This window comes from Anthonomus grandis, chromosome 1 (assembly GCF_022605725.1).
Source record: "Anthonomus grandis grandis chromosome 1, icAntGran1.3, whole genome shotgun sequence".
Taxonomy (NCBI): domain Eukaryota; kingdom Metazoa; phylum Arthropoda; class Insecta; order Coleoptera; family Curculionidae; genus Anthonomus; species Anthonomus grandis.
This window is the reverse complement of record NC_065546.1, coordinates 3,009,248-3,021,656: the sequence shown is the minus strand read 5'-3', so window position 1 is coordinate 3,021,656 and position 12,409 is coordinate 3,009,248. Positions and strand designations below refer to the sequence as shown.

The 12,409-nt window shown below is 31.0% G+C and overlaps 1 protein-coding gene across 3 annotated transcripts in view; it reads left to right on the top strand.

Annotated features, from left to right (window-relative positions):
• LOC126743126 (sodium-dependent nutrient amino acid transporter 1-like) overlaps positions 1–11,742 on the top strand; it is a 52,108-nt gene extending 40,366 nt beyond the window's left edge. For all 3 annotated transcript variants that reach the window (XM_050450128.1, XM_050450199.1, XM_050450275.1), the window contains 7 exons: positions 3,342–3,445; positions 4,548–4,737; positions 4,801–4,977; positions 5,044–5,143; positions 5,207–5,386; positions 5,464–5,549; positions 11,261–11,742. In XM_050450128.1, the coding sequence (XP_050306085.1) occupies positions 3,342–3,445; positions 4,548–4,737; positions 4,801–4,977; positions 5,044–5,143; positions 5,207–5,386; positions 5,464–5,549; positions 11,261–11,407 (984 nt within the window). In that variant the 3' untranslated portion in view covers positions 11,408–11,742. The remainder of the gene's footprint in view (positions 1–3,341; positions 3,446–4,547; positions 4,738–4,800; positions 4,978–5,043; positions 5,144–5,206; positions 5,387–5,463; positions 5,550–11,260) is intronic.
• Positions 11,743–12,409: the final 667 nt, after the last annotated feature.

Sequence of the window (12,409 nt, the reverse complement as noted above, 5' to 3'; positions counted from 1 at the left end):
CCGAAGAACGTCGCGTTAAGTCGCTGCCGTCGCTTAACATGGATAAAGAAAAATTAATCGGGCTTGTTTTTGCTCGAGAGCCTATTTGGAACAAAATAGACAAAAATCATTATAGCTGCATTATTCTTAAAAAAATGTGGAATTAAATAGCAAATGAGTGTGATGTGCCAGGTAAGTAAAACATTTTTTTTTTAAACTACCAGTTTATAATTTGGTTCTGTTGCATAAAATAAGTTTTAAAATTTTCTCGTACAAATTTTGCCTCATCGTTGTATTTTCGTATTTTGATACCTTTTATATAGGTTCCACTTTTTAGCACTAGAACTCAAAATAATATCTTCTTCATCTAATGAAGAGGAGGTTAAAAAATTCATGTTTATGCGACGCTTGTTTACGCCAAACTAGTGTAAAAATGCGATGCTCCGAACCTCGATGTGACCACTGCGGCGCATGGGTCAGAGCGAGGGTCGGACCAATGGTCGAGGGGGCTTTGCTATGGTCGAGGATCAATGATCCCCGTTATGTCCATACCCTAAGAGTCGCGCGGATGACTGTTGTCCATCCAGTTATTATTTTTAAAAAAATGATTTACAAACGAAAAGTTTAGTGGAAAAATGTTTTATTTTATAATAATTTTGAATAATATAAACTAATGAATCAACCTGATTTTGATTTTAATAGAACTAAAATTAATTAATAATAAGTAACCAAAAGTACTGAACTAAATATAAGTATTTACTGATTCTCAACACAACTGGTACAAATATTTTTAAGGTGGTCTAGACAGGTCCAATTATTACATTTGTAACACCATTTTCTGCTCATTTTGTTACGTTGCCTCCCATACTGATAGCACCGTCCTCGTGAACCGGTTTTATCAAGTTGTTGCACTGCTTCCTCCTGGATCCCAACAAGTAACTTAGCTCTTCTGCGAAGCTTCCTTGGGAGGGTTTCGATGCTCGCCCTCCGTTTTATTTGTGGTTTTATTACAGCCCAACTTTCAAGATTTTCTAGAAATTCAGCTCTTTTGGTATTTGTTGTTGAAGCTGCACAATGGTGCCTATAGATACAGAACGAATTTATTGCCGCTATGTTCAGAAAATCATAAAACAGTACCATGGGCCATCGTCTTGTACTGCGTTGTACGTTATTGTTTTGACACAATTGATCCGAAAGGTCAACCCCAACTTTTGTCATATTATAAAAAGTGACCATTTCTGGCTTTTGTGCTTCCTCTGTTGAAGCATCTATGGCTCCATCAAAATGCATTGTAGATAATATTAGAACTGCTTCACCTTTTTTGGGGCAGTAGGATACCAGACTACAATCTTTCTGGAATCCAAAGATTGACGAATTTATTTGTCGGCTCTTGTTTGGTAAAAAGTCTTTGGGTATTTCCCTCTTATTTTGACGTATAGTACTAACATACGTGAGGTTTACACTTTGTAGCTTTTTTGCTAAGGAAAGGCTAGAAAACCAGTTATCACCAGTAATGTTCCTATTTGTTCCTCTTACTGGTTCCACTAAACGAAGGACGATATCTTCAGCCGCATTGCTAATGCTATATGGCCCATCTGGCTGCTTGCCAACATATGGTTCTAAGTTTAGCGTGTAAGCTGTTTTCGACTCGACAAGCGCAAAAAACTTCATATTTGGCAGGTTTTGCAGGTTATATTGTCGAAATGAACATCTTCCTCGAAATGACAATAGCTGCTTGTCGACAGTAAGATATTCACTTGGACAAAAATACTTCTGAAAATTTTTATTGAACAGTTCCATTATTTTTCGAACTGGTGCTAGTTTATCAAGGGCCTTTCTTTGTTCCCTATCCGAATGTCATCAAACCTTAGACATCTCAAAAGAAATCTAAAACGCCTTTCCGACATACATAAATAACATGATTCGAGACCGTTGCCTTTTGAATTGTCCCATAATTTACTGACATTTTTTTTAGAACCGCGTAAAGATCCAATAAGGTATAACAAACCGATAAAAGCTCGAGCCTCTAAAGCATCAGTCTCCCTAGCATCTCTTTCCCTTCCAAATTTAGCACGAACTTTCTGGATATAAATATTTGTTGATTATACCATTGCAACCATTTCATGGGATCTTTGCTACGTTCATCTCTTGATCTTTTTGGTTGTGACATTTTCGAAAATCTAAAAAAAAAAACAGATTTTTTACAATTTTTACAGTAAAATATTATACACATTGTGCCAGTTAGAAATTACAATGGCCAATTTTTGCGCCAATGCGTGGAACAGAGACGGGAGACTGTAGAAAGCAAGATAGAACTTTGCTCCGCCATCTATCGTATTTGTTTACATGCATGCATTCTTTGTCTAATCTCGATCTGTCTCTGTTTTACACAATGAAACTCAAGTGATAGAATCCAACTGGCAAAACGTGTATATAACCCTACATTTTGTCACTGAAAACAATATACATATTTTACATAAAAAAGTATCAATTTCAAAAAAAATTAGACAATGCAAACTGCGATAATAGTAAAAACAAATAATACTTACCAAAATCCAATTTGATAGCACTATTAGTCGCGCGGATGACCAATGTCATCCACTGTCAAATATGTGTGAAAACCCAAACAACTGTAACGAGGCGATAACAACTAATAAGTGATACACGTACCTAAATCACTTGTAGGAAGGTACATAGAAGCTCGCGTGATAAATCCTAACCAATGAAATGCAGTATTAGACTAATGAGGCGTGGATGACCAGTGTCATCGGCGCGACTAATGAAGGGTTAAAAACACGATGAAAGTAATACAAAAACAGTTCAAAAATGTATCTGGGTACGGCCCCGTAATCCTCAAAATCAGTGGGATAGAGAGAGATACACAATCACTGGCACAGTCTAAAATAGGAATCGCCAGAACGCAGATGTTTTATCTTTGTTTAATAGACTGGCTAAAAAGAGGTGAAAAGTCTGCGAGTACTGGAAGGGTTTAAAAGATTTTGTAAGATGCTTGAGTTTTAGTCCGCGGTCAATTTTTTGATATCATTTTCTTTCTAAAAATTTACATTTTTGAAAGGAAAATAAAAAATAGTGTAAAACACGGGGTTTTACGTATATTTAAAATGATTTCATAGATAAACTATATAAAATTTTGCTATTTAAACATGTATATCATGCGACAATAAATAATATGACATAGGCGCACGGACTAGTTAGTACGGCATCTGCGACGGCATCTGCGACACATCAAAGATTCTAATAGATCTCTGAACTGGACTTTAAAGATTACTTGTGTATTTTTAAATGGTCACCGATTGACTATGAAACTTAAACTAATATTTAAAATGGTACTTATATTTTAGGTTTGGTATGCGGCAGTTACTCAATGTTTCTTTTCATTGAACGTTGGTTTTGGATCAATTATTATGTATTCATCTTACAACCCATTCAGACACAATATAAACAGGTACGATTTATTGGTAAATTATTAAAGGATGTTAGAAAGCTTAGAACCATTTTAGGACAGACACAGAACGTTTAAAAAAAAAAAGAAATATTCACGAATTAATTTTGTCCCTTTCTAGCATTATTTCAAAATCAATCTTTATGTCTAAGACGTTTTGACTTTTGGCAACCTTTAGTTTTTTTTGTATTGGATGATGATGCCATAGAGTAAGATAAATAAAATTGTTAAATATTATCAAAGGCTCTTTTAAGGTCCACAGAAGCTCCAATAATTATTTTATGAATTTTTCTTTATTGGTCCGAATAAATAAATAAATTAATTAATACTTTTTCTGTGCTAGTTTATGTTCTCTTAACAGTGTCTAACGCGATTTAAAACACTAATAGGAAATTGCTTAATATTATCAAAAGCTTTCTGACGATCTGCAAAAACACTAAACACAAATTATAAAAGTGTTTATTTATTTGCTCTGGGGGTAGATAAAACTATACTCGTTTCAAGTATTTGTAGATATTGATTTCATAAGAATTATCCAGGAAGAAGAGAGAAAAACTAATCATATAAAAAAGCTGTTTAATATAAAGAAACTATCACTTTCGCTTGAATTCTAACTTAAACTGGAATTTTCCTAATTAAATACTCAATACTCTATGAGGAATTAGAGCAGAAACTTTTGACATTTTCCCTTAAAAAACTTAATAAAATGATTTAGCAGCACATTCCAAAATTTTTCATTGTGTCCTTTGTAGTTTTCATAATTTAGTTTTGTAATTATTTATATTTTTTTTATAATATTTTAATCTGTTCCCTAGAACTACTTAAAACTGCTATAATTTAATATGATATCTATATGAAAGTCAGATGGTAAGTTTAAGCGTTAGCTATCGGTGACGAATAAATATTTTTTAACTAACGCCAGAAGCCATTTTTCAAAATTTAAGTTTTTTAGGTGCCTTCTAACTTGTCCAAATCCTTGTTTTAATCAAGAAAATATGTAACCAACCTCTTCGTACTTATTAAAGTTCCAAGATCTCAATGTTAGTCCTTATACTTGTACTTTTTATTCAAATAATTGCATTTTTTTAAACGTATACTTCCTTAGGGATGCTCTTATAGTAACAACACTGGATACATTCACATCATTACTATCTGGAGCAACAATTTTCGGAATATTAGGAAATTTAGCATTCGAAATGGACGAGGAACCTGCTAATGTTATCACCTCAGGTGGTACTGGTCTGGCTTTTATATCCTATCCAGAAGCTATTGCCAAATTTAATCATGTGCCTTGGGTGAGTGCCAGAATTGAAAAAAAAATGTGTTTATAAAATATATGAATGCTCCCTATATTTTAGCTCTTTGCTATACTCTTCTTCTTTATGTTGTTTATTCTTGCCATCGGAAGCCTCGCGGCACTCCAAAATTGCGTAAATACGGTCATCAAAGATTCATTTCCATCCCTGAAAACCTGGATGATATCGGCTATCACAGCATCAGCAATGTTTTTTGTCGGATTAATTTATGTCACACCTGTAAGTTAATTAATTTTAAACATATTTGTTATATTCCATTTATATTTCATACAATTACAATTTTAGGGGGGTCAATACATGCTGGACCTTGTGGATCACTTTGGGGGTACCTTTATTATTTTCGTTTTTGCCATATTGGAAGTATATGCTGTTGTTTATCTTTACGGCAAGTATATTCTATATTATAATAGAAACTCTTCTTATAGTATATTTTTTAAATAATTTTTAGGTATAGAAAACTTATGTTTAGATCTTGAATATATGACAGGGCATAAGCCAGGAATCTACTGGAGATTTTGCTGGGGCATAATCATGCCTATTCTCTTAGTGGTGATTTTCGTCTATTTTGTCGCCACTTTAAAACCGCTTACCTATGGAGAGCACTTATTATATCCTCCTGGAATATTAGGTAGGTTTATGATAATTTACCATAAATATCATAATTTCGACTTATTATACCGAATAATTTATATTTGAATATTGTAGCGTTTGGTTGGTGTATTCTTGGAGTTGGCGTTCTTCAAACTATTATCTGGGTTGGATATTATGCATTTATTGATAAGGAGTACCCGGTAAGTAAGATAACAAATGGAGTTAATGTCTGGCTATTCTTTCTGCGGCTACTGGGCATCGGTAAGGGGAACGCCGCCGTAAATAAGGCATGGCTGATTTCATTCATCAAATGCTCAGTGGCGTGCGAAATTTTATAAAGTATTGAAAGTTAAAAAAATATTTCGTAAAATTTTAATATTTTTTTTTTATTTGATACATACATATAGGTATTTTGATATCATGATATACAGGGTGATCCAATGCGAAATAGCCACCCCCGTTTTTTTTGCTAATGCTGTCTAGGGAGCAAATTAATTTGATATTATCAACCCCTCAACTTTTTTTTTTAGTTTTTCTTCTTTTCTTTTTTTGATTCAATGAGTTGAAACAAAAAAAAATACACTATTTATAATTCAATTTTATTAATTCTCAAAATCATCTTCCTCTTCACTTATATCATCGTTATCATCCTCACTGTCGTCGGTATCGTCATCACTAGCAGAAAAAGTAATTATAATTAGTTCAATTTCCTCTATAATCTCATCTGTTTCCCAAAATTTATCTTCAACGCCTCTAACATGTTTGCCAGTCTTCCCTGGAAATTAATAAAATTGCTTCTTCAGTAATATTTTATGGTTGTTAAGGAAAAATTTCCCGTGATATTTCTGCTTCTTATGATATATTTAACCTTTGCTCATGCCAATTCTATAGGATTTAGTTCACACATATAAGGTGGTGTCCTAAGTGGGGTATGTCCATGTGACTTGATAATTCTATCAATCACATAATTTTTTTGATCAGATTTGTCTATGGAGGACAACAAGATCAAAGAGATCGGCTTTCCTGGCTTTTGGGTCATGATTTATGCCTGTAAGAAATATTTCAATCGTAAAGTTGTTACATAAAATGTCTAAAATAAGTATAGTATTTTTTTCTCAGGACCCATACCTCAATATTTAAATTAAATTTAGACTTATTTGACTACAAATTAAGACTTATTTTATTATATTTTATACAAAACATGCCGCATATACCAAAATATCAATTTAATTAATAACCTTTCTTTGTAAGCCAATTCACTACATCTTGTTTTAGAGCTGATTTGGTTGGAGTCTTATCTTCCTAAACAGAATGATAGGGAGCATTATCCAAGACAATAACCGAGTTGGCAGGAATGTTAGGAAGAAGTTTTTCAGTAAGCCATCGAGTAAAATTTTCCCTATTCATCTGTCCATGATAATCACCCGTAGCAAGTCCAGCTTTGAATATTAAACAGGCATTTTTAATAAAGCCATTTTCAGAACCTGCATGTACAACTATGAGTCGACCTAAAATTTGGTTTCAAATTCAGTGATATAAAACATGAATATAAATATTACAAATTATATTCCACGACCACATAATATAGCAAAATATTTACTTTAATTAATTAGATTATTCCTTACCTGTAGATGATATATTTCTATATCATCTACATGATGATACATTTTCTATCCATGTTTCGTCCAAATAAATAATATTTCGTCCCTCTTGCCCATGTTTTCGAATTTTTCGAAGGTACTTATATCTCAGAGTTAAGATATTAGGCTGCACCATCAAAATTTTTCTTTTATTTTGGCATTTACGCCAATAAAATCCATTGGATTTTAGTAATCTCCTTAGTGTCTCTCGGCAATAAGGAAAGTTGCCATCTTCCCGCAATTTTTTAAGTAATTTTTTTGTGATTGGCACAACCTTAAACTCTAAATAAAACCTATTTATAAGATGTCTTATTATTTGGAAGTCGAAAGTTTCGTCCTTTTCTACTAAGGTCTGGCTGGATTTTTTTTTTCCTGGAGTCGAAAGCATTTAATTGGGGTCCGTTTCCATCCTTTCAACATCTTCTTTGTGATTTTTTTTGACACTGGAAATGCCGACACCAGTGTATAGCGATACTCTTTCCAATTTTCGCTTTACTGGCAATTTATAACAGTTATTTGTTGTTTCTTTATCGCAAATCCTATAAACACAAAAAAGGGTGGACTGTTTAAAAAACCTAATCATTATTATTATTATTATTTTTAAGTAGAATTAATTAAAAAAAAATCTTTTCGCGACTTATAAATGGAATGTTGAATGCATATTTTATTAAAATGAAACAGATTCATAGTTGAAATAAAAATGTCTTACCTATAAACATTTGCCACAACCTCTCTTACTTGACTATTTAGTGTCTTTTCACTGTAAATTGGTTCATTTTAATAAAAATCTCAATGTCAACGATAAAATAAGCACAAAAATAATAACAAAATTACCATACAACAAATATTAAGATAACAAAGAAACGAATAATACAACTTGAACGAAACGTAAATAAACACACTGCTAAGCTATCACTGAAGGCAAGAAAGGAAAAAAGCTCCGCCACTGAATAAATCCATAAAAATCGAGACAGATAAAAAAGCACGTGGCAGCGCACGACTCTTTGCTCAATCGCAACTGAAACGTCTCCATAGCAACGAAACGTTAACCAATTGCAACGTGCCATACTGCATTCCTTTCGTAGCCGCAGAAAGAATAGCCTCAAATTCAAATTCAAATTCAAATTCAAATTCAAATTCAAATTCAAATTCAAATTCAAATTCAAATTCAAATTCAAATTCAAATTCAAATTCAAATTCAAATTCAAATTCAAATTCAAATTCAAATTCAAATTCAAATTCAAATTCAAATTCAAATTCAAATTCAAATTCAAATTCAAATTCAAATTCAAATTCAAATTCAAATTCAAATTCAAATTCAAATTCAAATTCAAATTCAAATTCAAATTCAAATTCAAATTCAAATTCAAATTCAAATTCAAATTCAAATTCAAATTCAAATTCAAATTCAAATTCAAATTCAAATTCAAATTCAAATTCAAATTCAAATTCAAATTCAAATTCAAATTCAAATTCAAATTCAAATTCAAATTCAAATTCAAATTCAAATTCAAATTCAAATTCAAATTCAAATTCAAATTCAAATTCAAATTCAAATTCAAATTCAAATTCAAATTCAAATTCAAATTCAAATTCAAATTCAATATAAAAAGAAAAACAATTCTAAATAATAGCAGAAGAATCACATAGTTTTCTTCAGACAAAAAGGATGGTAACTCGGTTTTTTAAAACCGTGGACACCTGGCATTATCCAGTATCCAGGTATCGATTACTTACAAACTAAGAACACTGCTAAGAACACTAACAAAAAAAAAACACAGAATATGCCATTACATTTGGCTTTTATAAATAATCGAAAGGCCTTCGATTTTGTCAGAACATCGCTCAATTCTAAAAGTTGCAGTTAATGCAAGGGTTGACTCTAAATATTCAACTTTTATTTAACATATCTATCTGCACGAAGACTTCTATTCAAATCAAGATAAATAAAGAAACAACAACAAATAAAATACCTAAAACTTTTTAGACAAGCACTGGAAGACTTAAAGGGGGATGGAGTATATTTAGGCCACTTGCATTTTGTAGATGATATAGTCATCGTAGGTAGCTCAAAACTTGAACATCTAACGAGTTTGAAGAAACTAATGAATCTAGAAAAATTATGAACCGCGAAGAATATGAATAGAAAACAGATCGGACTACATAAATCGACATAAAATCCAAATAGGTGAAAAAAATCAAAAAAAGATCTAGGAGAATATGACTAAGCTAGGCGGTATTCAGCCAGTTGAGATTGAGACTTAAATGTCAACACGAAATACTCTGAGGCCAAGAAAAACGAGGAAAAGCACGGGAAAACCTCAGAATACATGCTTCAATAATATTCAGATTGTCGCAGAGAAAATGTATGTGATAATGCATAGAAAGATTCGAAGGACCTGGAAGAGGACTACATTCACGAATGGATTAAAACAGTCTGAGGAAAGAAACATTCGATATAAAACAGAAGTCGTCTAATATGGCTAAGATACATTTCGCTTTATTTCTTTAGCCTGTATAGTTACTTTCATTTTTTTTAATACAAATTAATATTATACAAAATAATAATTAATTTAATACAAAGATAAAAATCTTCTTTAGACTCAAAAGCTTTACATAATGAATTATTAAATAATTTTTATATTTAATTTTTAGATGTTATAAGACCCACAAAAACAATATAATTTTGCCTTAATCATGTATCTTAATTTTATGAGAAAAGGATAATCTCTACTTTAAGTAACCATAAGAAGAAAATTTTAAGCTCGCTGTTTGTAATATCCTGAAGTTGCAACTTTATTTTAAAAATAGGTTTTTGATTATTGATTGGGGGAGATTTGCTCCGTGGCGTCTTCCCCAAACACAAGGGGGACACAATTGTATAATTGTGTCTATGAAGAGGCGGTGCACTGTATAATTATTCCCTTGAAAAATTAATTGTAATCTAATAAATGAAACACATTTATTTTCTAAATATGTCCATCTATTAGTAGTCACAGGAACTTGGAATAACAGTAATTGGGTAGACTTAAATTACCACTTTTTCCGCTGTCTCTATAAACTGTTTCTAACCACTTGTACTAACTCTACTTTATTTACACTTGCTACTTTCACTGATTTTATTACACTCACTAATTTCATTCCTTAAAAAACTAGCAACAGTTTACTTATGTCTATAATTCTAGGTTAACAATTACCATACGTTAACTTCACACCAACTAACGACGACCGGGCACGTTTTTATGTAATTAGTAAAATATTTAAAGAGTTTAGAGAGTGTGATGAACCTGCACTAGGTTACCACTAGTATTGACAATACGTGTACGCGAAACGGGAGCTCTACGAACGTTTCAGGGCAACGACCACTACTCGACTGATCCCCTTCCCAAGTTTATTGGGCTTTGCGCTTGCGGTGTCAGCGTCAGCGGTTAGAAGAACTGCTGGCACCCGATAATTCTAGATTTTTAGACGCAATATAATTATAACCTAACATCGAGCAGAACGAGAAAATAAATAAACTGTTGGGAGATTTATTTCCCAACAATTATGGCTTTGAAAGTATAGTGGATTTTTTGGAACTTTTAATACTTATATTCTAATTAAATTTTAAAAATGTAGTTTATTTAAATTTGGAGGTAACTATGTTATTTTCCTAAACAGAATTTCTCTTTTAAATTACTCAGAGTGAGGGGGAAGCGGGTTCAATAGAAATAGACGCTTTTATTATTTTTATTTATTAACTAAAAATCATTGGATGGAAGTACTCAACGTAATTTAACCATGAATAAATTTTATTACTGGATAAAATACTATTATTCCTCAAGGAAAATAGTGGTTCAAGAAGTATAATACTCGGTAAAATGGTCCTAAGAAAATATATTTTGGAAAATTATCGTTCGAGAAATTGATTGTTCAATAAAAAAACTATAAGGGAAAATTAGTTATTCAAAAAACATTTATGAAATTTGCGGAACAATACTATTCAAAAAAATTACGATTCATAAAATGTATTGATTGTATATTTTTTTGAAATATCAAATTTTGGGTAATTTCCTGTCAAAAAAACTATTTTTTAATATTTATTTTAATAAAATTGTACTTAACTAGAGTTATTAACAAAAAAATGCATTTTCACTTTTAATTATTTTTATAACTTCTTTTGGAAAAAATGTCTTACTTTTGAAAATAATTTAATTTATTAATGGAATTATTTTTTTAACCTTTAACAATTTAATTCTCTTAAAATTGCAAAAGATCATTTTCTGTTTTAGATCTTTTCGACGGAAACTTGGGGTCCCTCTGGTACCAAACGTACAGCAGACTGGAAGAGATTCAAAATTGCTGAACTGGAACGAAGAGAACCAAAACCCAGTAACTGTTTTACGCGACAAATGAGATTTATATTTTTAGGACGCTAATGTAAAAAATCAAAAAAAAAAAACGTGTAAAAATGTGTAGTTAAATTAAATAAATTTGGGCGATTTAAACTGTATTTGTAAAACAGACAAGTTATTTGTTTAAAAATGATTTGTTTATTGTTTAATGGAACATTAAAATATAATTCGTTTTTGTTTGTTATTCTATAAGAAAAATCCATTTAATCAAAAGCCGTAAAAAATGTGGAATAGTGAAACCTAATTTTTTAGCAACACCTACTGTGATAAAATGCCTATATCTCTAATTCTTACATATTTTAGGTGATTTGTTAGAATTAATCCTAATATGTATAAAATAAATAAAATAATTGGTATTATATAGATGTTTCCATGTGCAGTATTTATTTACATGAAAATATTTGATGCCCGTTGTTTGATGTATCACACTTAGGACAAGTAAACTTGTTGAAAAAAGAAAAATGGTGTTGATCGACCCAAATTCTTACAAAGACGTATTAAAGTGGTAGGTGTAAATGATAATGAAAATATGAATAGTGACAGTGATATAATAATAAAGGTAATTTTTGTAATAATATATTTAATATTTAAACAGAAACATAAAGTAATTTACATTGAATTTTAACAAAATAGAAAAGCTATATAAATATTAGCACCTAGGTACGGTATATGTGCTTGAAAAATACAACAAATACTCTAAAAATTACAACAATTGCCTCATTTTCTAAACGCTCTAGTTACTTCTAACGCGCTTAATAAATTTATAATACACAAGATAAACTTAATTTTGATTTATGGTACATCGTTTTTAATTATTATTGAAAAATTTCTAAAAAATTTAAGATGTTACATAAGATGTATTCTTTAGATTTCTTCTTAAATGTACCCATGATTTCTATAGTTCTTATGTTGTGAGATAACAAGTTTCGGCCCTAAATAATCTACAAAATGTTGTTCCATAGTATTTTTACATAAGATAGAGTTATGTAGTTGGTTTGATTTACCTCTTGTAGGATAGTTATGTGA